Source organism: Ischnura elegans, chromosome 10 (genome assembly GCF_921293095.1).
Source record: "Ischnura elegans chromosome 10, ioIscEleg1.1, whole genome shotgun sequence".
Classification (NCBI taxonomy): domain Eukaryota; kingdom Metazoa; phylum Arthropoda; class Insecta; order Odonata; family Coenagrionidae; genus Ischnura; species Ischnura elegans.
Window position 1 is genome coordinate 63,467,197 of NC_060255.1, and position 24,632 is coordinate 63,491,828.

The following is a 24,632-nucleotide window of genomic DNA, read 5'->3' on the forward strand; positions in this document are numbered from 1 at the left end:
TATCCTAGATGAAGAGGCCCATAAAATAATTAACTCATAATTAGGATCATTTCAACTCAGTTCAATGTACACTTACCAGAACATTACCTTTAGTATAAACAATGACATGAGAAAAAAATCCTATGCATTTTGGATATGTACCCTTTTCTACACTCATCCAACACATGAGAATGTGAAGAAATCTCAAACTGCAAAAATTCTACAGATGAAATCTAATATACCTAAATTGTGATTCAAGAGTCTGCCCCTTAGTCTCAGATTCTGATTAAAATTTCTGTACGGGTTTATTTTCACCTCAAACTAAATAGGTACCCCAAAACCATTTTCCAAGAAAAAAACTTTATGTGCCATTAATGCACATGCATGTGAAAAGCAACCTGCAGTTTAATGAAAGGATAGTAATGAAGAAGTTAGAAATTAAACCCGTAGCTACTGCATTGGTGCAAGTTTACATGCCTACATCAGATTATGAAGATGAAGAAGTATAAGACATCTACCAAGATATTATTCATTTAAGTAGGTATTCTAAGGATTAAGGTAGGTATCAAGGAGTACTTAAGAAGTATTCTGGGAGCCTCCCCTTCCATCATGTACTTCCTTCTTCAATTCAAAATAAGGCCTACACCCTTTCATTCTAACTAAAAACCCTATTCTCTTCCTTCCTCTCCCTTGTTAACCCAACTTTCTACCCTACAACATTGTTTTCAACAACCCTTCCTTGCTAAGTACTCGCTCCATCCAAAACTCTGACTCATCCATATCTCATCTAGAAGCTACCCCTCCTCACCCACCATGTCCAACACTTCGCTGTTCCTCCTCCTCTCCATCCACTTCATCCTCTCAATTTTTCTCTATGCCCACATCTCCCTTCCATTCTTTTCTCATCCTCCTTCCAAAAATTTAATGTCTCCGCACCATAAAGCACTTCAGTGAGTAAGGGATCTTCATCATCCATGCGATTCCATTTTCTGAATCACACCCTCAATTACAGTCCGGCCGCCGAGAGTTGTCCGATGACAGCTAGAAGGAGTAGGGGGCAAGGTTGCCAGGTAAGAAATGGAAACGCCCACACCACACGTAAACAAAAGGGTTCCCTTAAGAAAGGAACCAGAAGGGACGACGAGCGTGAAGGACCCAAAGGAAGATTCCTTTGTTTTGGCGATTCGCAGAAAGGGCTTGTTTTGGTGGCTCAGGCTTGTTTCAGTGCTTCATATCCATGAGACAACGTTGTGTGACTGGGCGAGGGTATGAGGTGCGTTTGGGGGACAGCAATTGGCTGCAAACCGTGCAGGCGCAGGGTTCTCCGCCCCTCCTTTTGAACTGTCATCGGACAACTCTCGACGGCTGGACTGTAGTGTGCACTGCACAAATTTAACCCTTTCCTGATGGCAGCTATGAGAGGAAATCGTTTTCCACGCTCCAAGTAGCAAAAGGATATTCAAAGCCTCTTTGTGCAGAGCTCTTTTTTGGAGTGGAGTTACCCTGATATTTTCGTCCCTCACATTTGGGACCCAACTCAATGGGGTGCCCATCCCGTACCCAGGCCACTAGACTAGACCCTCTAACCCAATCTTAGCACAAATTCAAGGTCAACTCATTACATTACCAGTGGTTTTTAATGCCAAATGTTGTATTTGATTTTCAATAATTTCCTCTTCTATATGAATTACTAGCATTTATTCAAGCATTGTGGAATTTTAAACGGAATTCTAGCTTTGATAACAACAAAGTTAGTGAACACAAGGCACTAAGACTATAGGTCCACAAGTCTGTTATTTTCAACACTAAAATTTTAATTAAAAATTGCTTACACACAGAAAAAAATGAAGAATTCATTTCAAAGTATGAAAAAATTTTAGTATGCAACAAAATATAATACTGTAAAAACCATTGAAAATATAACCTCTCCACAACAGACACCTGCAGTGAGGATGATCATAAATGTGTGGGAGGGTCGGGCTCAATTGACGAGGAGTAGCCCTATAAGGTCTCGCTAAGCTGGGTCTCAGGCTGGGCCTGAATACTCCAATGACCTTTTCTCCTACAAAAAGGTAATCGAACAAGAATTAATGCATCCCAAAGTGCTCCTCCAAGGCCTGTAGGGACAAAGTGGTTTGATTCTACAAATACCCAAAGCAAGGCAATTTCTTCTGTGGCATGAATGATTGGGGTGTGATGGAGAAGGTCAATCGGCAGAATTTGTGGATCCACCGATTGAAAGACTGGAAAAAGGTGACGAAGAACAAGCTGGGCCTGACGTTAGGTCATATGCTCATGAAAATACATGTCCGCTCCACCCGACGTTTGGCGTTTGTTTGGATTATAATATGATGGAAAAAAATTCAGGCTTGCCCAGATTAACTAACTATTTCTGACCAGCAGGGCTATTCAGTAACTGTTTACGCGGTCGCGAAGTCGAAAGATTTCGTGACGGGATCGCGAAAATCACATTGTTGCTATTCACTAAGCCATTTCGAACATTCCGCCGCGTAAGTTTCGTGCTTCAGTTTACGCGACGAGAGTTGTCAACGAAAACTCAGTTTCCACCGCGTAAACAGCAGACCGCAGTAGACGACGGGGCCACATACTGTTATTATATGACATATATTTGCTTTGCCATGTAAACAGTGGTGTTTATTGTAGTTGTGGACGTAACTTCATTTCGTGCAAGTAATTGCATGTCGATTTTCTCTGATTGGCTCGCAGTGACGTATTGCAGGAAAACTTCGGGTATCTTCGACTTCCCCCACTACCACGGAGGGGAAGGCACGAAAATGTTTTCGTGAAGCCTACTGAATAGCAAATTACGCGTCTTCGAACGTTTACGCGGCGTAACCACGTAAACAGAATCTTTCGTCTTCGCAACCGCGTAAAGAGTTACTGAATAGCCCTGCAGTTATTTGTAATGATCCCTTGCCATTATGATAACAAACATGAAACAAAATAAGGCTCTACATTAATCCCATGAACAGTTAGATACAGAACCAAACCATAAAATAATCGTTGATGCACTGAATTGTTGAGGCCTTTACTTTGTAGAATTCCATATTTAATGTTTGGAAGGAAATTTCTTAGCTTTTCTACAAAAACACACACTTTATTGCCGACTAGTTTCGGTTACACTGTACCATTTTCAAGACTAGTGATACACATCAGAATTTGCCGGTATATATACTCTGTGGTCGGGTGATTGGAGGGGAAGGGGAGAGGTAAGTGACGGGAATGGTGAAGGAGGGAAGGGATAGGGGAAAAACCAGAGGTAGTTACAAAGAAGAGCGTGGGTTGGCGTCACAAGGATTTTTTGGGGTGTAATAGTGGAATGTCTAGGAGGGGGGAGTGGAAAGGGAAAAGGTGGTCATTAGCAATGGGTTCTTTCCTCTTTACAATTTTTAAAATTTCCAACTGTTCTCTGATGTCCAGCTGTGTTCCTCTTTTATATATACATAAAATAACCCCTTATAAAAAATTACGCCAAAGGTTTCCAATTAAGTGTTCAGCAAAGAAAGGAAAATGAAGACATCATGGAATTAGTTACATTTATTTCTATATAAAACTTCTACATGTTATTTATTTTCTTAGCACTAGATAATTGAAAGCCACAGAAATCACCGCTATGGATGCTGCAGCAATAACTAATTTCTTAATAACCACCCTATTGGTTCCACGGACTGTGCGAATGATCTGATTGTTAAGCTCAAATACCATTTTGCTCTCCTCGATCAACTTTTCTCTTTGTTCATCAGACAATGATTGAGCAATGTCATTCATTGCAGTGTTCATTTGCTTTTTCAGACTTAAAATACTAGCCTCCCCAAACTCAGTCACTTTATCACCCCTACTGTTAGATGAAAAAAAAGGTAAATATCGACTCACAAGTTGCCTTTTCTTCCTAAGTATCTGACCGCCGGAGAGCAGACCCATGTATAAATGAAAGATATATGCCATCAGCATATCAGGATCATTTGATTCCAATTCTCTTAAATGCATCAAGTACTTCATCACACTTTCCCTGGGTGCGTAAGTTTCCGTCCAATTTTCACCTAGATAGTAGTCAAGATCTTCCTTGAAGCCTTCTGTTCTTCTCATGCCGTCAAATTTCAGATCTCCAATGTGGGTATCCTTCAGACGGTCCATGGCTTCTTCCAAATAACGAAACACTTCATAGAAAATAAGGAGTCCTTCAGCCCACACGGAATCGTTGGAGAGGGCTGAAAATACAGAATGAAAAGGAATATTTATTACCATAAATTGCATTCATACTGTTAGATAATAGGGGTAAATTTTTATTGCCATTTTAGTCAGTGTTTTAAGCAGCATAAAGGGCTATGCACTAAAGTGACATGAAACTTGATCTAAAACTTCAATTCAATTTTCCTTTTCAATAAATAGGAATTGTTGTGTTTTTTATATAAGTTTAAAATAAATTTTTTTGACAATTTGTGAGTTATTAAACAATTAAGCAGTACTTTGCCAACAGAAGAAGGCCCTTACAGCTCACAGCACAGCCCTTCAAAATTTCATTTTAGAAACTTCGTAATTCTATTAAAAATATAACCAAAATTTCTAGGGTTTTGAGACAGTACAACATCGAAACAATCAATCAACCTATGTCCAACTTAACAGACCGCCTTCTTTGCGTAAAGGACTCACAATCAGTTGGACTAATGACACCAGAGGTTTATAAAATCCCATGTGAGTGTGGTGATGTCTATATTGTAACCCCACCGCGCAGGGCACATTCGGGGAAGGGAAGATTGGAGGGCAAAAGGGGAGGGCAGGGGTGTAGCGGGGATATTCCTTGCGCCTGGGGCGAGGGAATGGGATTTTGGGAAAGGGTAGGAGGGGGAAGTTTAGGGGTGATGAGACCTGAGACAGTAGCGTTCGGATAAAGAAAGCCGTTCGACTGCGTAGTTCGCTCAACATAAATTTAATGAGTTTAAATGTGATCATTTACAAATACAAGCAAATCAATAGCAAAAGTAACAATTAACTTCTTCTCTTTGAATTCAATGACATACAACGCATAATTCACTATGCTGCACAACAGAAAAATTTCAGTCCTTAACCTAAACCCAAAAAAAATCACGCTACACGTTTTCACATTCATAACCCATACAAAAACCACAAGAAAAGGGGACAAATAAAAAAAAAACAAGAAGAAACGGGGGAATGGAAATATGAAACAACGAAATAGATATTGCACTGAAATTCACACGGTAATAGGGGAAAGTGCTGTCCTCTTCTCTATTTGTGCGGGGGGGGGGGGAGGGGGAATTTTACAAACGTTTTTAATGAATTCTCTTCTTGACTTGGTGAAGTGGGAATTTTCTTCTGTTCCTTGAGGGGGGGGGGAATGGGATTTCGTGGCTTTTTCTCTTACAGTTTGTTGAATTTTCGTGGCTCTCGATCTGCTGATCGTGGCGATTCCGTTCCGCAGCGTAAGCTGCTCTGCGTCATCTCCGGCAGGTTCACGAGTGGGAGATGGCCTCTTATGCGACAGTTGGGAGATCCTTTCATCGGCACCACGAGTCTACCTTGCAACTCCTACTCGCATTGGGCACCCTCTCTCTCTCTCTCGGGATCTCTCCACCAACTTTGTCTTCTCTGCCTCCCCACACTCCGCCTACTCTTGGGAGCGTTTTTTGTTGCTTGGAACCGCCAAAAAAAAATAGAAGCCTTTTTCCTCCGGTGCACCACGTTATATAGCCATTGAGGGGAGGAAACACCGGGGAGGGGGGGGTCAGGGGAAAGAAAGGGATGATGCACTTGGGACGGTCACTTCACCAAGGACACGGGGGGAAACCACGTTCTTCTTCGTCTTAATAGTTCGACTTGCACACTTTAGGAGGGGGAAGGGGAGAGCATTATACATCAATGTGGGGAGGAAAATAGGGAAACATCAAATGGGGACTCAATGATTCATAACACACACTCACACATTCACACGAACACATATCTAAAGAAAAAAAAAACGGCCTTCCTTTACCTCGCACTCCCGTCTCATGCGTCACTATGTAAGCGGGCAGAATGCACCGGTTACAATATGGAGGAGACAGGGCGATCTATCTCTATTTGACTTAACCCTTAGTGTCGCAGAGTCGCTATAATGCTCCTCCTATTTCTTGCAAAAAGTGCCAGGAGTGTGATAGTGTCAATCTTAGATGCTGATAGTTCACTATTATCTGTTCATTTTATCTCTGCGGGTCAGCTTTCGTGAGATCCCGGACACTATCGGAGGGCCTCGCTGAAGGGGAAGGGGTGGTACCGAGAGAGAGAGAGCAGGAGCGACCTTAACATTGCCAAATGTACACAGGCGCCCTAGAGTCCCACTGAAAAGGTGTGCCTCATACGTGGCCACAGATATTTTGGGCCCGGCGGCGAAACAATGCATGCAATGTATAGCTACTTATTTAGAGGGGATTGAGGATAATCCCATCTCAGAAGCCAGGATATTTTCCGCTAAATGCGAGACCACTGGTGAAAGGCATACATAAGCGTAACATTCTGATAAACGGGGATGGCAAGGGAATTCATGAGGATGAGGATGCAAAAAGAATGGAGAAAAGTAGCACAACGGGTATTTTATTAAATAATTTATTTTGTAACTTATTGCTGGAGTGGTGTGGCTAATAAATCAACCTCCTCGTCTTCCCTCCCGTCAGTGTCTTAATTTACGGAGTCACTATCGGAGCCTTCAATAAACACGCTCGTATGTTACTCTTTTAAATCAGAGGTATACAAAACTATATAGGTAGTAATACCTAGAAGTAAATACGGAGTTGAGGAAAAGGGTTAGGGTTTGGTAATAAAGGGATCGGAAAAGTACTGAGAGGGAATAGGTGGAGGGAGGGAGTCGGTGCTGATGGGAATGCAAAAGGTGAATAAAAATTTTCTGGAAAGAAGATGGAAAAGGATTGAAGTGGAAGAATAAGGAACAGTAAGTTATAAGTTGGATTTAAATAGAATAATCGAAGAGCACCAAGAGAACGCGCGAGATTTGGCAACACAGCTAGCAGATTCACGAAGTTGACGCGACGGAGGTCTGAGAGCGACTGAAATTCCGAAGTGCTAGGCCACGCCTACTGTCTGCTGATTGGAAGAGGGAAAGTCACGTGTAGATGAACTTTCCCTCCTCTCACCCCAACTCGGTTAAGCCACACCAGCTCACCCGCAAAGATAAAGTGAACAGACCTTAATCATTCAATAGTCAATATTCAATTTATTTTAACAGTAACTATTTCCTTTAAATAATAAAAATTAACTCAAACTACCAAAAATTCGTCAAATAATATACTGAAAAGGTGAAACCACATATAATAAAGATTTCCTACAGTTTTTGAATGTATACCTTTCGTTGTTTTTGAGACCTAAATTTTTTCCATAACCTACTCCAAAATCAGCAAAAATGCCTCGGCTCTTTTAGCATAGTACCTACAAAATCGGTTGGCAGTCAAAGGGTTAATGAACATCAAAGGCATTTCCAAATTGGTCAACCTGAAAAATCTGCTATGGTCGAGGATAGCCTGAGTCAAGACCTTAAATTATGGTGGTATGACATCACAGATTTAAGGTGATCAGGGGCGGCCTGGCCAGGTCAGCTGGTTGGCAATTGCCGAGGGCCCCAAGCTTATGGGGATCCCACAATGCTCGCTTCTATTGTGAAGCATATATGAAAGGTGTAATAAAGAAAGACTCAGATTTCCTGAACCAAAGATTTTTTTGCTACTATAAAATTCTAAATTTTCATTAATTTCCTTCACTTACAACGTACTCAGTGTAAAAAGGTAATACATAAATAAATAAAATAAAAGAGTCAGAAGAATGAAAAGAATCTCATTCTTTTTTGAAAGGATTATACCACAATCTTATTTTAGAGCTTTTTTTAGATTTGTAATATTAAATTTTATAAGCTATGAAATTCTCCCTTACAGTATTTTTATCTGACAAAATTTCTATTTTTTTTACTTTTATCAAGGTTTTAAAAGCCAGAACATCGTAAAAATCCATTTCCAGGCGTGCAATTTCCGAAAATTTTCTGGAGGAAGGCCCCATAATGCCCTTGCCAAGGGCCCCCATTCACCCCAGACCTTCCCTGATAATGATCCAATCAACTTATGGATCGGTTAACGAAGGAGGCTTTGAAAGATATGACTCAAAAGAAAAATATCAACAGAGATACCGGTTATTCAATCAGCAGCTCTTGGAATCGAGCTCTGAAAAGAATTATGATTGCCAGATCTAGGTCTTTGCTGATCTACGGTCCTTCGCCACTACGTTCAGGACTCAACCCATCCCACCCCTCCTGAAAAAGGCTGTTAGAATAATAGCCCAGAAACCATTCAGATACTCATGCAGACCCTTATTCAAGGAGCTAGGCCTTCTGCCACTGCCTTGCATTTATATTATGATTACTGTGCTGTACATCAAATCTAATATCATAAGCTTTCCCCTTAATAGTGACCATCACTCCCATCACACAAGATGCAAGCATGACATACATTACACTACTACAAGGACAAACTTAAACAAACTGGGCCCGAGGGAAATGGGGGTACGACTTTATAATGAACTCCCTGCTGATGTGAAAAATATTAAAAAATATAATGCTTTCAAAATACAATTAAAAAGGTTCCTTCTTTCAGGTTCATATTACTCTTTGGAGGAATATTACATGAGTTAAGGGCTTGATGGAATGTTATACGTGATTTTTTATTTTCCTTTCTTTGTTATGAGTGATTATTATATGTTGATATATATGTACACTGATTTTATGCTTGTGAAGTAACTTATGTTTTTGATGGACGTGCCTTATACCTGTGCAAATGTACCTTGGTCTTTTGGGCAAATAAAACATATTATTATTATTATTATGCCAAGCTTCAGCGATCTCTTCAAATTTTAAATCAGTAGCCTTGAGAATGGGTAATGAGAAGGAACCCGAAACATTGACTGCCGTAGATTTTCTTAACCACATTCTTATTCATTCTATCCACTGGGAAAGTGTTAAATCATACTCTACCTCAGGATCTCACTTAATTTCTAGGACCGAAAGAAACGATTAATTAAGAGAAATATTTTACTGAATAGATAAGTATAGGAATTTGTTTTTCCTTAAACAATAAAGGTATTCAATAAATGCGAGGTGTGACTCAATACAGGCATCTCCTTTTCTTTATTTTTTGTTAACAAAAGGGATCCTAACACCATTGCCACACACTTATTGAAGTGCATTGAGTGGTAGTACGTGGATGTAGGCTAAGAACTTTCAGCTGGGAAGTCAAACATTGCCGTCGTCAGTGCCGCACTCTCGAGACACTATGCATAGGTTGCAGATCTCTCCCGTACCACCGGTGGATGCTGCCAAAGAGTTTACTCCCTCCAACCAGTGCCAAGCCCCTCTTCTCGTAAGCCCTATGATCAGGGCCAGTTCTAGACATTAATCTAGATGAAGCGAACAACATTCTGCCCTCCCCCCCCCCCACCCTCAAAAATAACCTGAGATGTAGTAGGGATTCTCTCTGGATACATTTCAAAATAAATACAAATATGTACTGCATAGGAATAAGGATAGAGACTTAAACATCAGGATGAGCTTTTAACGTGCTTGCTCTTATGTATAGAATGTGATATTTTAGGGCTTAAGAACCAGTGCTCAGGCACTACCTTTTGCTTGGCACCCTATGAGGACATGTACTTTGCTTACCGCTTGAACCCACCCTGAGTATCATAATAAATATATTGTGACGCATAGCACTAATAGATTTCATTAACCTAACCCTGGTACATCCATGCAACAAACCTAATTCTTACGGCTTACTTCTATGGCATCCATCTGCTGGCTTACATCCATTGTATGCCAAGGTTAAGCGCTCCAATACAAGGGTTTCACAGGGTGTTTAAGGATAGAGCCTAACCCAGACTAAGCCACAGACTTGTGTACTTCAAACACCCAGACTAGGGGTGTCAGTCCTTTCCCTGGACCACCTCACTTTACAATGATTTTTTAAAAGCATAAAAGGGCTTACCCAAGGGTTTGAATCCAGGACCCTTCAGTGGCCAAATACTCATCCTACTACAATACTACCACCAATTAGTCACCTATCTTAATTCATGCAACTATGGATAGCATGAGGTCACACCATAACTGAATAGTTTTCTGAGAGAAAGGAGTGTGCATACAACGTGACAACACTCTTTCATGCTGTCATGGGTTATTTTAACAAGGTAGAGACAAAGATACATACATCGAATAGAAAGCTGCCGAAATATCAGCAATGAATTGCAGTCCATCAATTCCTCAAAAAATATTGCGTAAAAGAATTTCTACAAATCCAAATATCATCTTAATGAAAACATAATACTCACCGACAGCCAATTTTGCATTTACTAATGCATCACTGACGTCATGAATTTCACGAGTAGCTTTTCTCATCTGCTTCGTGAATGGAATATCAGAAGCACCCATTTTCGTCGAAATAGGTAACACAAGCTTATGATTCTCAATGAAGGAAAAATCCTCGCCGATGTTACGCAGCAGTTTTCACGAATGCCGAACAATCCTTTAGATTAGACTGATTGTCCTTGCCAACTCCGTGGACTTTGGCACCGAGGCTGTCACCCTTTCGTTATTGTAATCACTCCAAATTTCGTTGTAGACTTACATTAGATGAGAGGCTGTCAAACGCTATCAACAAATAACACATCAATCATTATAAGGTAATCTGAAATTATTACTTTGATTTTAAACAAATCTAGATTAAAAACACATCAACCTCACCTGTCAACAGAGGTCACATGCTAAAATTAGACAGGGCTACTGATTAACCATATCACTATCGTCCAATAATTTCCGAAAACAATGGGTGTTCAGTTCAATCGGGTCACGGGGGTCAATCTATTCTTCGTTGCGCGGTTGCGCCGCTCGCGTTTCGCATTGTGATCGTCTGCTCGCCGCAATGAATTGCGTGAAGTGTAATCTTCAGGATATAATTTTATTTTCAAGCATGGGATTTCAAATAATAATTCCAATATTGAATTACTTGATTCTCTGTTTACGAACTGCCTTAGTATCTTCTTAAGCTACCTTCGTGTTTCTTATGGATGAATTTTTAATTATTTAAATCAAATATATGAGCACATGCCTGCTGCAGAACTGCAGCCCCAATCATAAGATTTATGAGCTTATAAAACGAGATCTGAGAAAGAATCAGTAATAATTATGCGCAATCTCACCCATTTTAAGATTAATCGTGTAAGTAAATTATAATCGCATGTTTTCGTCCATACTTAATAATTTATAAAATCCTTTCAGAGCAGTGGCGGATACAGATGGGGGCTCAGGCACCCCCCCTCCCACCCACCCACCCTCCCCCCCCCCCCCATTGCGGGTCCGCCCGTATCGCCGAACATTGCAAAATCACAATTGTAACTTATTTATGTCATAAGATGGCATTATCTTTTACATGCGTATAATCACTTTAAATAAAATTTTCTTATACTCTGCCTGTCACTTGATCATTTTTTATTACGATAAAAGTAAAGACAACTCAAGATATATTTTGCGTCCCCCCTTGAGTTTTTTCTGTATCCGCTACTGTTTCATAGTTCACTCAAAAATTCAGTGTATTAAATAAAATGTTGAAAAGTATACCCAAGAAAAAATTGTTTTCATGGCAACTGCAAAGTGCATTTAAAAAATTTTGCGTTCACATAGCTCGGTAACTATAAGGAGTTGGGACCCCATGATTATGGACAAAAACTGCTTTGAATTTATCTCCTCTACCATCTCATGAAATACCATGAAGGAAAGGAGGTAGTGTCCTCTTGTCCACCTGGGAGTGACGTAGCAAGTAGAAAATCCTTATTAGCCCTTCCTGAATCTTTTTTTTGTGGATCCATGGGCAGAGCCCTAGCCGCACTGGATGACGGATTAGTGAGACTTCACAAATTATTTGTTAAAATTTTATCCACAATATCTCAGCAATTCATAAATCAAAATTAACCTGATTATGGCATGTAAAAAATATTCTAATTATATGAGAAATAACTGTAGGGAAATATTTAAGGGAATATCCCCATATCAGATCCCCTGATCTCTTGACCCTCCTAGATGAGGGTCAAGGTAAAGTGTTTAGGGCAGATAAAGGAGGACTCAAGAAAGAATCCCACAGAATTAAAGGCACCTAAGGTTACTAAAAGTAGAGGCACTGGCTTGGGAAAGTGAAAATTGGAGGGCTGCAGCATAATAATCTGAGGTTTGCAATATTACAAACAAGAATCATGCAACTTTCCTGTTCCTTAGGAGAATGATATTTAAATGAGGAAGATGCATTTATGTGCGTAACTCCCTTCATCAGCCCCTGAGGGAGGTGTCGTTGTTTTATAGGGGAGGCATCACTTACCTCTGCACCTTGGTGGTAAGTAACACCTTGCAGCGATAATACGTCGGAGGCCAGATATACGGTGCTGATAAGAGGCTTTTATATATATTCATTTATTATAATTAAGTAACGTTTGTAAAACTGGTCAAGTAAAGACTTTCCTTGAAGAGCCACCTGAAAGTAGGGCCAGAAATATGAGTTTTGTCAGGGGGCAAAAGATCAGTTTGACACCCCCTTCCCCCCCACTACTAAAATATAATATCTGTAAGCTATTTTCTTGAAATGCAGTTATTGAAATTACATAGTATATTTGGTACTATGAAGCTTTATTATGCTGTTATTTAATAATTTATAAATAATTAATGTTCAATAATATAATTTTTAAAATTAAACGCCTTATAAAATGGATTTTTCCAATTTTGCTGCCCGGGGCACCTGCCCCCTATGCCCACCCAACTTTGGGGCCTGCTTGAAAGACATCATATCAAATTCTCCAGAAATGAAGGGGAGCAGTGGTGTAACTATGAAGGGGTATGAGGGGATAGATCCCCCCCAAAGCCTCGGAGAAATTAAATAAATATTGAAAACCATTGTCTAGTTTTGACATTTAATAACTGCATCTGCTTAAAGTTAAATTTTTAGTGTCAAAATGATGCAAAATGAATCCCAGGCATTTCATTTTTCGAAAAACTTTCCCGGACCATGCCATTGCCTTGGAGGTGGGAGCATCGCCAATAGAGCATCCCATCCCCTCCCAAAGCATACTCCTAGTTACTCCACTGAAGGGGGGTGGTCACTCCCTTGGCCCCACCCCTTAATCCCCTACTATATTTAGTGCTTCACACCAATTGCCACAGGAAAAAATTCCTCCAAACCAGGAATCCAAGCCATCAACTTCAGCTTTCTGTATTTTTTTCCCACAGACCGTACCCACCATTAGGGTTTTTAAAAGACATCTCTTTTCTTCAACTCTTCTCAGTACTTCCTCATTACTTACTCAGTCAATCCTTTTTTTTTTTCATAAATCTTCAGTGGCACCAGATTTTGAATGCTTCCACTTGAGTATCAAATTTTGAGTATTAATTAAATTATTGTGGGTCAGAGTAAAAAGAATGGAATGGTGGGTGGCTCTCACATATCAGTATTTCTTGAAGATGAGTATATTAATAGTGTATGAATTAAATATTTTATTTAAATTTGAGGTTTCAGTTAATTGCTTTCATGCACACTACACAAGTTCACAAGAAAACTTCAAAATTAATATACAGTAATTATTTACAGATATTAGGTATCCAAATGTATTTCACAACTTTAATACTTGCACAAAAACCACATTTTAACAGTATAAATTAAAAACTTAAATACAAATAAAAACATAAATAAATTATTCCTTGTTAACAAATATGCATAAGATAAGGTAGTCAAAAACTACCCGATTCTTATGGTAACCAGTAGACATTAAAATGATGAATACCATTATTTGACTTGATAAATAAAATACAATTACAATTTATTTTTAAAATGATTCATTTTGACGAAAAATAATTATCCCAACAGTTTAATTTTGTCCAGTCAAAATAAATCTGTATTGAAATTTACACAGCCAATCAGCTGATTGATAAATTTGTAAATACTGCTGAGCAGCGTTTATTGTACAGAACAATAGTTTGCTCAGATGCTTGTTTCTTAAAATGGCAATGTAAACACAACTGCTTGAATACCTGGGAAATGAACAGTGACAGAATATGTAGAAACTACGATTATATATCTTCGTCCTCTTCTAAATAGCTTTGTATGTCCATGGATATTGCTGGTTAGTTAACAAGACTAAGTCTTATTGTCTTGTGATAAAATAAAAGAAAAAAAGGCAATCAAAGAACAACACAACAGGGGCAATAATAATTAATTATAAGTGTAATCGAACTACACTCTTTTTTTCTTGTGACTTCACACGCATACACACATACACTAATATTCAAACGCAATCGCACGGCAATATGGGTTCACAGGAGTCCAGCTCTTGAAACGAAAGATAAAAATTCACAAGGGGAAGAGAATCATGATTCTGTGAGATTCATCCGAGAAGCACTCACTCCTAAAGTTATTTTTCCCATATCACATGAATTACTCATCTTCCCAACACGTTCACTCTTCCCATGATGTGATCACTGGCTATAATTTCAATAAGTCACTGAATTCACTCAAAGAGATTCACAAGTAATGGAATTAACTTGTATTACTTAACTGCCGAGTGCTAACCAAGCACAAGTTTGGTATTATTAAAAATCTAATCAGAACTTGCACATAGGATTTTTTTCCTTAAAAGACAAGCATATTCATCTTGCATTGTAAAACCACTGGAAACAGCTGAACTTACAGCCAACACTTTGCAATCATCAAAGATGCAGCAAGAACATTAAAATATTAGTCGGATATAAAATTAGCAACAGAATACAAGCTTTACAATTCATTTTGATTGAACCACGAGTCACAAAGAACTAAAACTTGGTGTCATGGATAGCTTAATACTTAAACATCACATTATATATATATTTATAATATATTAGTATCGCCACCTTAGTTTGAAGGGACCGACTGAAATAAAAATCACTCTATGCTGATTTAGGCCATAGAATGATTTTTTTTCAAATCATCTTTTGGCAGCTGAGAAAAATTTTTCTATAATTATGGTTCAATCACAGCAAACTCGATTTTTGTATTCTGCCACATACTGATCAAGGAAAGTAGTTAAAAAGGTTCATATAAAACACAAACCAAAGAACTGATGCCATCTCCAAAAAGAATGCTCCCTAATTTCACTAGGGAATTTAGCAAAAATAAAAAAGCCAGTCTTTGGAAGCACATGTCATTAAGCTCCATAACCTTCTTCAACTTCCTTCAACACCATCATTACTCCTTTCTTCCGTTAAGGGTCATTTTGTAACATAACAAGCTATTCATATGAAGGCATACTTTGTGTTTCATAAAGCTCTATCTAATGATCTCTTCACAAATTTTCCCTACTTATTTCACCACTAGTTACTTCCCAATCCCGATCATACTTTAATTACGATTAAATTAGATCAAGCACAACTCTTTAGTAATATCCTGCACTTGCTCGTAAATCAGGATCAGCTTTTGAACTCCAAATTTTTAATACTAAATTTTCTTATTTAAATTAAGAAAGGTAATAATGGATAATTGGAATTCAATACAAAAACACTTCCTAAAACTACATAGAGCAATGAGCATAGATGCTTTCCTCTGTCAACAGCTCTGTAACAAAACATAATAATTATGTTACTTTTCTTAAGATCAATGGTGCATAACAATGACTGCCCAAACATGGTTTCCCACGGCCCTCTGAGGTTCACCTAAATTGTACTTCTACGGCAAGTACTTGCCTCGTACTCCCTAAAGCTACTAAGGGGTACGATGGGCCCTAACTGTCGTAGCTGGACGAGCCGCCTCCGTGATCGTGCCCAGATGGACTAGGTGGGGTGCTTGGATTGCTGCTGTTGTTCGAGGCGATCGAGTGTCGCGGGCTGGCTCCAGCACTAGGGCTTTGGTCCTGCAAGAAAAAACCACATGAGTTATCAAGAGTTTCTATTTAAAATGTGCGGAATTGTGTCAGGATAATGGAAATAATAACTTCGTAACATTCCAAATAACATTAAATCACCCAACTGGTTTCAGCACTTACTAAAGCCTGAATCACACAATCATTTTTCTCCGTCGTGAAAGTGATCACTAGAGTGATCATTCGCAAAATGATCGTCGCCGGCAATTGTTTTTCGCGATCGCGATGAGGATTTCCCATCGCTATTTTTCATCACTTATCCGGTCGCTTTTTCCGTCGCTAACGCCATCCCTAAAACCCCATATCAGCCAATCGGAACGCATGCCCATATGAAGTGATTGCAGCCCAAGGTTTGACAATCGTGGGAATGACATAGATATACAAACACACTATATATTTTCGTTGTGCGGGTCTTCTGACAACGACCTGTGATATCGGAAGTGATGCCAAAAGCGACGGTGGGAGTGACTGTGTGATTCAGAAAAATGATCACTAGAGCGATCGCTTTTCGGGACGGGAAAAGTGGTTGTGATAGTGATCACTTTTGCAACGAAAAAAAATGATAGTGTGATTCAGGCTTAAGCTATTACCAAGGGTACAACTCCAAAATTTTTCAAGAGAGAGAGAAACACTCAAACACAAGTTCATGAAGGGGTAGAGGGTTATTTGAAAGAGGGAAAGTAACGAAATAGTCATCAACCCTTATTTTTCAGAATTTAGAAAAGTTCTGTACTCTGAGTCTAAAAATGAACAAAATGAAATTTCTATTCATAAGCTAAAATTTAGTTACTTTGAAATAACAGGAACTTGTGCCCTGAGGACAACACATACTAAGGACCCTAGATGAGATTTTTTGGAAAAATATGGAAGTAAAGCCCATTAGGCCCAAAATTTTGTTTATTTTGTCATAACTCTATGTATTAATGACAGTACCCTGACATCCAATGCACTCCCCAGAGGACTAACCCAAACCTCTGTGCTGGGGAAGTACAGCTCGCACCACTAACCTCTGCAGCTAGATTCTTCCCCTCCCTTGGCTGAGTCAATATTCCTGGAGAAAAATATCTACCCTCTGAAGGTTTGCTCTTACTTTGAAAAGGTTTAAATTGACTTTACTACAACCTGAATCAAGTGTGATCAATTCATTTTCAAAATGACCACGCACCGAAGTACATATGAACCAAAATAAAGCACACTTTCAGGATATCACTAATCTATCACAGCAATTTGGTATACGCCAGTAAAAGTGTCTTACACACCATAGGGATTGAAAATTGACGCTTGGTGATAAATTTAAACGTTCTCTTCCTTCTTCGTAATTGACTTGAATTATTAATACTTTTTCATGGTTTTTAAAATTTCAAAATTTGCTGGTTATGCTTCCACTCGGACAACATGTAATCAATTATGTAATTTTAGCCTTTACTTTTTGATGAGACATAAAAATTCCCGCATTCTGAATTAGATGCTGATGCTCTTAAAATTGATCCCTTGACCAGAAATAATGCAGACTCAACCATTGATGGATTTCGCTTTAAAATCAGTCCTCCGGAACAGATAAGTATTGTAAAGCAAGAGTCTACTGTCATTGAGTGTCCCCCAAAACTATTGAAAGTGTTCACTGCACAACTATGTACCTTAGTGGTCTCGTGGAGAGAAGCCATGCTTCCGGCAACACTGCCCGACTGGCGCTGGGATTCACCCGCACTTTCAAAGCCACTGGAAGCACCAACGCCGGCGCCCTCTGGGGAGCGGGGCAGGGACGGAGGGGTGACCGCAGGCCTAGTTGGACCACCAGATCTCCTTAGTGATGACGACGTAGAGCCTGAAGAAGAGGAATACACAGTTTGCTTGTCATGTACACACAATCTTTGGCTTTTGCAAATATAGGTACCTCTTGGTTAACATGAATTCGCTTAACATGGGTTTTACTACACTACAACTGAGTCTCCAAGTTAAGCAATCCTCCAACATTACCTCAACTATGGATCTCGTCAAGACTCTCATATCACCTCTTTAAAAAGAAGTTGAAAGCAAAAAAGAAAGGTAGGATGTAATTTACCTAAATGCATTCCTCATATATTCATTCATTCATTATTTACTGTACAAGGCATATTTGTTTGGACTGATAGACCATCATGACATATCAACTATATTGAAGTGCATGGACAAACAATAATATATTAATTGAAAATAGGCTCTGTAATGCCATACTTCACAGGTGCTAGAAAATAGATTTATGAGTAGGTGTTTCTTTTTATAAGTGATAATTTGAGCTACACATGAAAATTGATGGTGTGATTCAGGTAGAACCAAGTAACATCAAAACGGCTCCAGAAAAGTGAGCCAATTTGGCACAAGTACGAAGTATACCACCCAAAATACACCTCTGACTTAACATATAATTTGCTTAACATGACACTTTTTAGGACAAACCTCTAATGGAAAGTGAAGGATACCAATACAATAAAACTTCAACAATAATGTTCATTATGCTGAAATAAATTATCAAAAAAATTTGTCCTATCTCACTCGAAGTATATGTCTGAATATAGTCCCCTCTTTTTTTACAAAAATGCCTATTGTAAAAGTAAAGGGGGGTACTATATTCAAATGCATTTTTTTCAACTTTTCCCAAAACTCAAAAGCCTCAAAATTAGGGGGGGGGGGACTATATTCAGAGGGGGACTATATTCGGAGAAATACGGTATATAGAAAAACGATTAAGTTACAAAAGTTTAAATAAGTTGTTATGGGTTCACTAAGTAAGCCATACTTATAGCTTGCAACAACCATTTACTAATGCTGACACAACACAATAATGCTGCACTCACCATTTTGAACCGAATATGACTGCACTGGAATACGAGGCACATGGCCAGATAACCTTCTTGTTTCTGAATGTGGTGTTGTGGAAGATGAGGAATGCGGAGGATGACGAGGGGCAGGGCCCAGCTTGGGGGCCGATGGATGAAACACCTGAAATATAGTCATTAATAATTAAAAAATAAATATACCCCAATACACAAGAGTCAAAATATACACAAAAACCCATCGAGGGAAGGATTACACACAAACCTCCAGAATTGTATACTATTTTTTTTTTGCAAATTTTCACTTTGGAATTGACATTAAAAAGAATAAATATCAATTTAAAATCATATGGTGATGAATAGATACTCCAGGCATCATTAACTTTGGATAGAGACAAGAAAATTTTTTTATAGGAAAATGCCCTATTACCACTTATATTTATTTATTTATTACCATTAAATTAATGATTAAAGTTGGAAAAATTATTAATTTTTACAACTTTTATTGGCGTTCAGGCATTGATGTACAACAAAATGTAAATAAAATGGAGGACAAATTTTTATATACAGTGAGTCCTCGTTCTACGTCACCCCGTTTAACGTCATTTCGCGATAACGTCACGAAAATTTTACGACCGTGATTCGTTTATCGTCCCTTCGCTTCGCGATAACGTCACGTATTTTAAATTTTGCGCGAGAAAAAAGGTGAAGTGGCAGGCGTTACAGGTTGTTTGTTTCGTGGGCGGTAATACGGTCAGTCTATTCAAAGTGTATTAGGGTGTGTATATTGTTAATTGCGATTACGGTTTTGGCAAATTTTAATCAGAGATATTTCCACGACAATGTCCAAGAGAACAATGTTCACAATAATTTTGGTTCCTGTTACTGCGACGATGTTTCAGCGATGATGATGCCCAGGCGACGCCCGCCCGCCTCAATTCGCAATTAAAACCATCTCTTCGATTTCATAATCCCAGTTTGCCCGCCCTCGCTCATTTCCGCCATTTTGATTTCGCTCCTTACCGGTCCGAAAAGAAATTCTCGTAGCGAGGGTAGGGCCTATGGACCGGAGCACCGGATCCCCGGTCTGTAGCGTCTGGTAGCATTCATTGGACCGCACTATAGCGAAGCCGAAAAGCAAACGCGGGAAGATACAAAAATGGAGAAGGATTTACGTCACTGCTGCTATTGTCGTCGATGAAGACAGGAACTTGTATTTATGCCATAGTTTGGCATTCCCATCGTAAAAAATACCCCAGATATGATACGCCAAAATTTTTTCGCATAGGAATTGTGAGGTCTAGGAACCGATATTCAATTTTTACATTGTTTTTATTGGATATTATGCTTCGATTAACGTCATTTCGTTTATCCTCACATTTTTCAGGAACGGTAGGTGACGTTAAACGAGGACTCACTGTACAATTTTAAATGTAATCAGAAGGAAATTCTGTCAAATAATAAGACTCCCCTTAAGAGGGTACACACCTCAATCTCGACTGAATGATGCCAATTCAACATGCAGTTGAATTCAGTGGCGTAACTAGGAATATGCTTCGGGGGAGGGGGGGGGGGATGGGATGGCCTGGGGTTGTGATCGGGGTGGGGGTCAAAGGCAAATTTTTGAAAAATGACATGCCTGTAATACATTTTACATCATTTGGCACAAAATATTTAACTTTAAGCAGTTGCAATTATTACATGTCAAAACTAGACAATATCTTTAAATATTTTTTTATTTCTCTGAGGCTTTGGGGGGGTGGTGATTTGGGTTATCCCCCCATAATTACGGCACTGGTTGAATTCATTACATGATCGATCCTGCAGAATTGATTAATATCATAAAGCAAGGGTCAATTGTATACTAAAACACCATGTCACCACGGTGGTAAGCGTGTTAAGCTTAGCCACTGGCCAAAATATAAAACAACAAATGTACCCGCTGCTGTGAAGAAGTGGCACTGGGCTGCGCTTGATGCATCAGGTGCTGTTGAGGAGGCTGTTGCTGCTGAATTGGAGTGATGATGTTCGAGGGAGCATGGTGATGGTGATGGGTGTGGTGACCTATGTGAAGGGACGTCTGCTGCATCTGCTGCTGATCGGCCGTTTCCAGGGTCGTCGGGAGATCCAACAACTGCTGCATCTTAATGCCGTCTCCCGGTCCCATGTGGCTGATGTGGTTGAAGTTGGTGGGGGCCGAGATCATCTTAGACCTGCGATCAGTCCTGTTAAAAAGACGACCCCACAAAAACAGTTAAGAACTACATAGAAATATCATCTCATGGAATTGTTACATCACATTGCAATTGAAAACATGACTAAATCTCAAAAAAATTAGCAATTGACACACTTTGCTTAGCTATTGAAATGGTATCTCTTTTTCTATAAAAATATTTACTATGAAAAAAATCACTTTTTAGAATTTCACTGTAGTATATTTTAAAGTGCATGAAGTAAATTAGGGTAGATTTCTAATGATTTCATTCAAGATGGAAAAATTTCACTTTTCATTAGAAAACCAAACAAAATGCTACGAAATTGCGGATAGATTGGTTCGGTTTTTTGGTTCTCGGTTCCACCAATTCTTCAGCTTGCAATTGGAATCATATGGAAAGCCAAAATATAATTGGAGCCAAAATAATTTGCTCAAAACACAATTAGAAATTCTTCACCCACTCAAAATGAAGCATTGGGATAGCTGAAAAACATACTAAATTATTAACGTAATTACATTAATGGGGATTAAACAAGAACAAAGACCCCAGCTTGTCTCTTTTTCTAGTCAGTTTTTTAAAACAAATCAAAAACCTGAACTATTCAAATTTTAGTAACTATAGCATTTTTATATCACATGGTTTTGAAGATTTAGTGATGCAATGGATCAAAATAATTTTGAGATGACTTTACACATCATTTATGGTATTTTTCATAATAACCAGACAAAAATCATCCATAGCTAATGAAATTTAAGCTATGAAAACGAAAAAATTGATAAATACGGTAAATACCAAATTTATATTTTCAATTTTCCCTTCCCCTTCCTCAATTTCCACCCAGAGTTTGTAAATTTCTTTGTTTCTTTTTCCAATTTTTTATTTTTCTTTTATTGTTAGGATTTTAGCCCAGATCTTCTGGTTTCCCAAAGTTTTTATTTTTCCATGATTTTATATCAATGGCAACAGTCTTATACAGGAGTATTATGGAAAATGCAGCAAGGTATCATATATGAAATTAAATGAAACAGTGGTAGCAGTGGCAGAAATGAAGTCAAGGAGCGGCACATAACCATTACCCCTCAATGACCAGCCAGGATGGCAACAAAACGACCACCTAATTGCTTGAAAAAAGCGACACTCCGCATGTTTAAACACAATTTTCACCTTTTTGCTGCCTCTCTGCAGTTTTCCCTCACCATTACCTAACTTCCCCCATATTTTCATGTCTTCCAGTGCCAATATTTATTTCCTTCATGTTTCCATGACTTCCCCAGATGGAATGAAAAACTGATGAAGAATCAGGACCGAGAACCGATGGCGGGAACCAAATTGAAATCAGTACTGACAAAAAAGTGTACCCAATCCATTCTTAGAAATAATATTACTTAATTAAGAAACAATTAGGAATAAGAAATAAAGCAGTCCATCTCTACTTATTCCACCTGCAGTCAAAATGACCACAAAGGCATTCTCAGTAAAAGTATTTTAGAATAAAAAACAACAAATTGACCCATCCAAATTATGAAGCAAGGTTCAAATCAATAACAACATAAAGAATACAAAATTTCAACTCCTTCAAGGATAACTCAGTGGAAGTTCAAATGAATGAACCCCACCAAATTATGCATCAATATTGAAAACCTGGCTGGGTCGGTTAAGAATCACACTTACAAAAAACAGATCACTACAAAGTATTAGGCTCATTAATTTTAATATTTCTAAAGATAGTAAGTACAAGTATGTATTAACCTTGTGTTTATCCTCCCTATTGAAAGTATTCTGTAGATGAAATGGATAGAAAATTAATGCTTCATTCCACATTTGTGCCACAACTATCAATAAAATTTCTCATGAATAAAACTTATTGTCCCATACATTCAGACTAGGGATGGGATTTGATACCAGAAGATACCTCGATACCACTCAAAGCAAAACGATATCAAAAGCATTAAGTATCAGATTAATTCACTGACTTGGAAACAATTAAATGCTGATCGAAATGCACAGTGCATGGGGTCAGTTGAAGCCAAACTAAAGCCTGTTATGATTCTACAAACATGGCTGCCTGCTATGTATTTAAAATTGGAAAATATATAACATTTGAATGTATTGATAGTGAATTTAGAGGAGAAAAACTGTCAAAATTAATCATCCAAGTTTCCCAAAAAATTAATCCCAATAATTAATCATCCAAGATGCAACCTCATCCAAAATGTATGAGCTGAGAAAAAAATTAAACAGAGTCGGGCAATTTAAAATGAATTCAAATGGAGCACAACCCTGGAGATACTTCTCAAAATGGCCAGATGCACAACTACATGGCTTCACTTGGAGATAGGGCATCAGCATTCCATTGCTAACAGTTCAGTGGACTAATTCCACAATATTGTAAATCAATATCAATATGAGCATTTAATGTTAAAAAGTACTGTAGGGACTAAAAAGGAAAAAATCACTGAGGAGTGAATGGTTTTCCTTCTAGCCCAGTCTTACAATTGCTATAATTTTATAAGCAACTACCAAACAATTGGTTGACAGTAGAAATGGTATACACACTTCCACCTTTATAAATTTATCATTACAATTACTTTAATTTTTTTCAATTAATGGTGAGAAACAAACAAACTAGTGCACTCATTTCCATCAGAAGAGAAGAAAATTTTGATGACATCAAACGTACTGAGAATCAGAAAATCAGTGGTATCATGAAAATGTTGGTATCAAGTCCCTATCAGATTTGAAGTATCCTCCCATCCCTAATTCTGAGTTATCCACTGTCACAAGCTAGCACTTCAATATAAAATGCAATCCAGAATTAATATTTAAAAAGTCCTTATTGGTTTAAGTTTCAAATAATTTAAGGGTTTATTTTAATCAATATTTACTGATTCTTGCTTGAACATAATCACAATTGAAATTTTACTTAAAGTTTATGACATTAACTCTGATATTAATATTCCATTTATTTACATTATTGAAGTTCCACCAGCTTGTAATTAGCATTTAAATTAATTAATTAAGATTGACATAAGTCAGTTCTTCCAATGCAAAAACAATAATTCCTTTTATGAAAAAAAAATTTCTCACAGCATCCTTGTGATGTTCCTCCCTTCTACAAATGAACAATGACACAAACCTGGAATTCTTGCAAGGGCAATATCTACGGTATTACTACAAGACTCTGTGACAATACTTCTCTTCTGGAACATTAAGTGACAATTAACCAAGATATGTTTTTGGTAATAAGCTCTACATTACACTATTAATCAAGATTAGGGATGGGCAGGAGTTGAACATGATTTGGCTTTGTTGTACTCCATCAAATACATAAATGCCTTTAAATAAAAGAATGTATGGAATGAAAAATTCCGTGATTAGAAAAATACATATTTCAAGCCTTATAATACATACAGGCCATTAAATTATTCAATACGTGATTATAGTATTAAAGGAAAAATTTAATATCCAAGCTAATTTGGAAAAAAAGGTATTTCATCCATCTCTAATCAAGATTATATTGAAAAATACACATTAGTGCAAAACAGACTTATTTACACGAAGAAAAATATCAATGTAAAACTTAGGTATATATTCAAATGAAGAGGGAAGAAATTTTAAAAAGTGGATTAAAAACTACCGTTGT

The 24,632-nt window shown here is 38.1% G+C and overlaps 2 protein-coding genes across 6 annotated transcripts in view; both read right to left on the reverse strand.

Annotated features, from left to right (window-relative positions):
* Nucleotides 1–3,519: 3,519 nt before the first annotated feature.
* On the reverse strand, nt 3,520–10,927 carry LOC124166979 (heme oxygenase 2). Its single transcript, XM_046544729.1, has 3 exons — nt 10,778–10,927; nt 10,366–10,684; nt 3,520–4,208 (listed from the first exon to the last, which is right to left on the reverse strand). Exons 2-3 carry the CDS (start codon nt 10,463–10,465, stop codon nt 3,568–3,570), a joined length of 741 nt encoding a protein of 246 aa, XP_046400685.1. The 5' UTR covers nt 10,466–10,684; nt 10,778–10,927; the 3' UTR covers nt 3,520–3,567.
* Nucleotides 10,928–13,552: 2,625 nt separating this feature from the next.
* LOC124166550 (serine/threonine-protein kinase MRCK alpha) overlaps nt 13,553–24,632 on the reverse strand; it is an 86,665-nt gene continuing 75,585 nt past the window's right edge. For 4 of the 5 annotated variants that reach the window (XM_046544108.1, XM_046544111.1, XM_046544107.1 and 1 more), the window contains 5 exons: nt 22,739–22,768; nt 20,713–20,998; nt 18,795–18,939; nt 17,598–17,785; nt 13,553–15,951 (listed from right to left, as the gene is read on the reverse strand). In XM_046544108.1, coding sequence (XP_046400064.1) covers nt 15,823–15,951; nt 17,598–17,785; nt 18,795–18,939; nt 20,713–20,998; nt 22,739–22,768 — 778 coding nt within the window. In that variant the 3' untranslated portion in view covers nt 13,553–15,822. The remainder of the gene's footprint in view (nt 15,952–17,597; nt 17,786–18,794; nt 18,940–20,712; nt 20,999–22,738; nt 22,769–24,632) is intronic. The other variant, XM_046544110.1, reaches the window with a different exon arrangement.

Bases quoted from the DNA above. Each gene is read 5' to 3' on its own strand.
- LOC124166979 (XM_046544729.1), bottom strand. From the start codon at position 10,465: ATGGGTGCTTCTGATATTCCATTCACGAAGCAGATGAGAAAAGCTACT. The intron at 4,209-10,365 runs GTGAGTATTATG...CTGTATTTTCAG, and splicing joins AAATGCAAAATTGGCTGTCG to CCCTCTCCAACGATTCCGTG.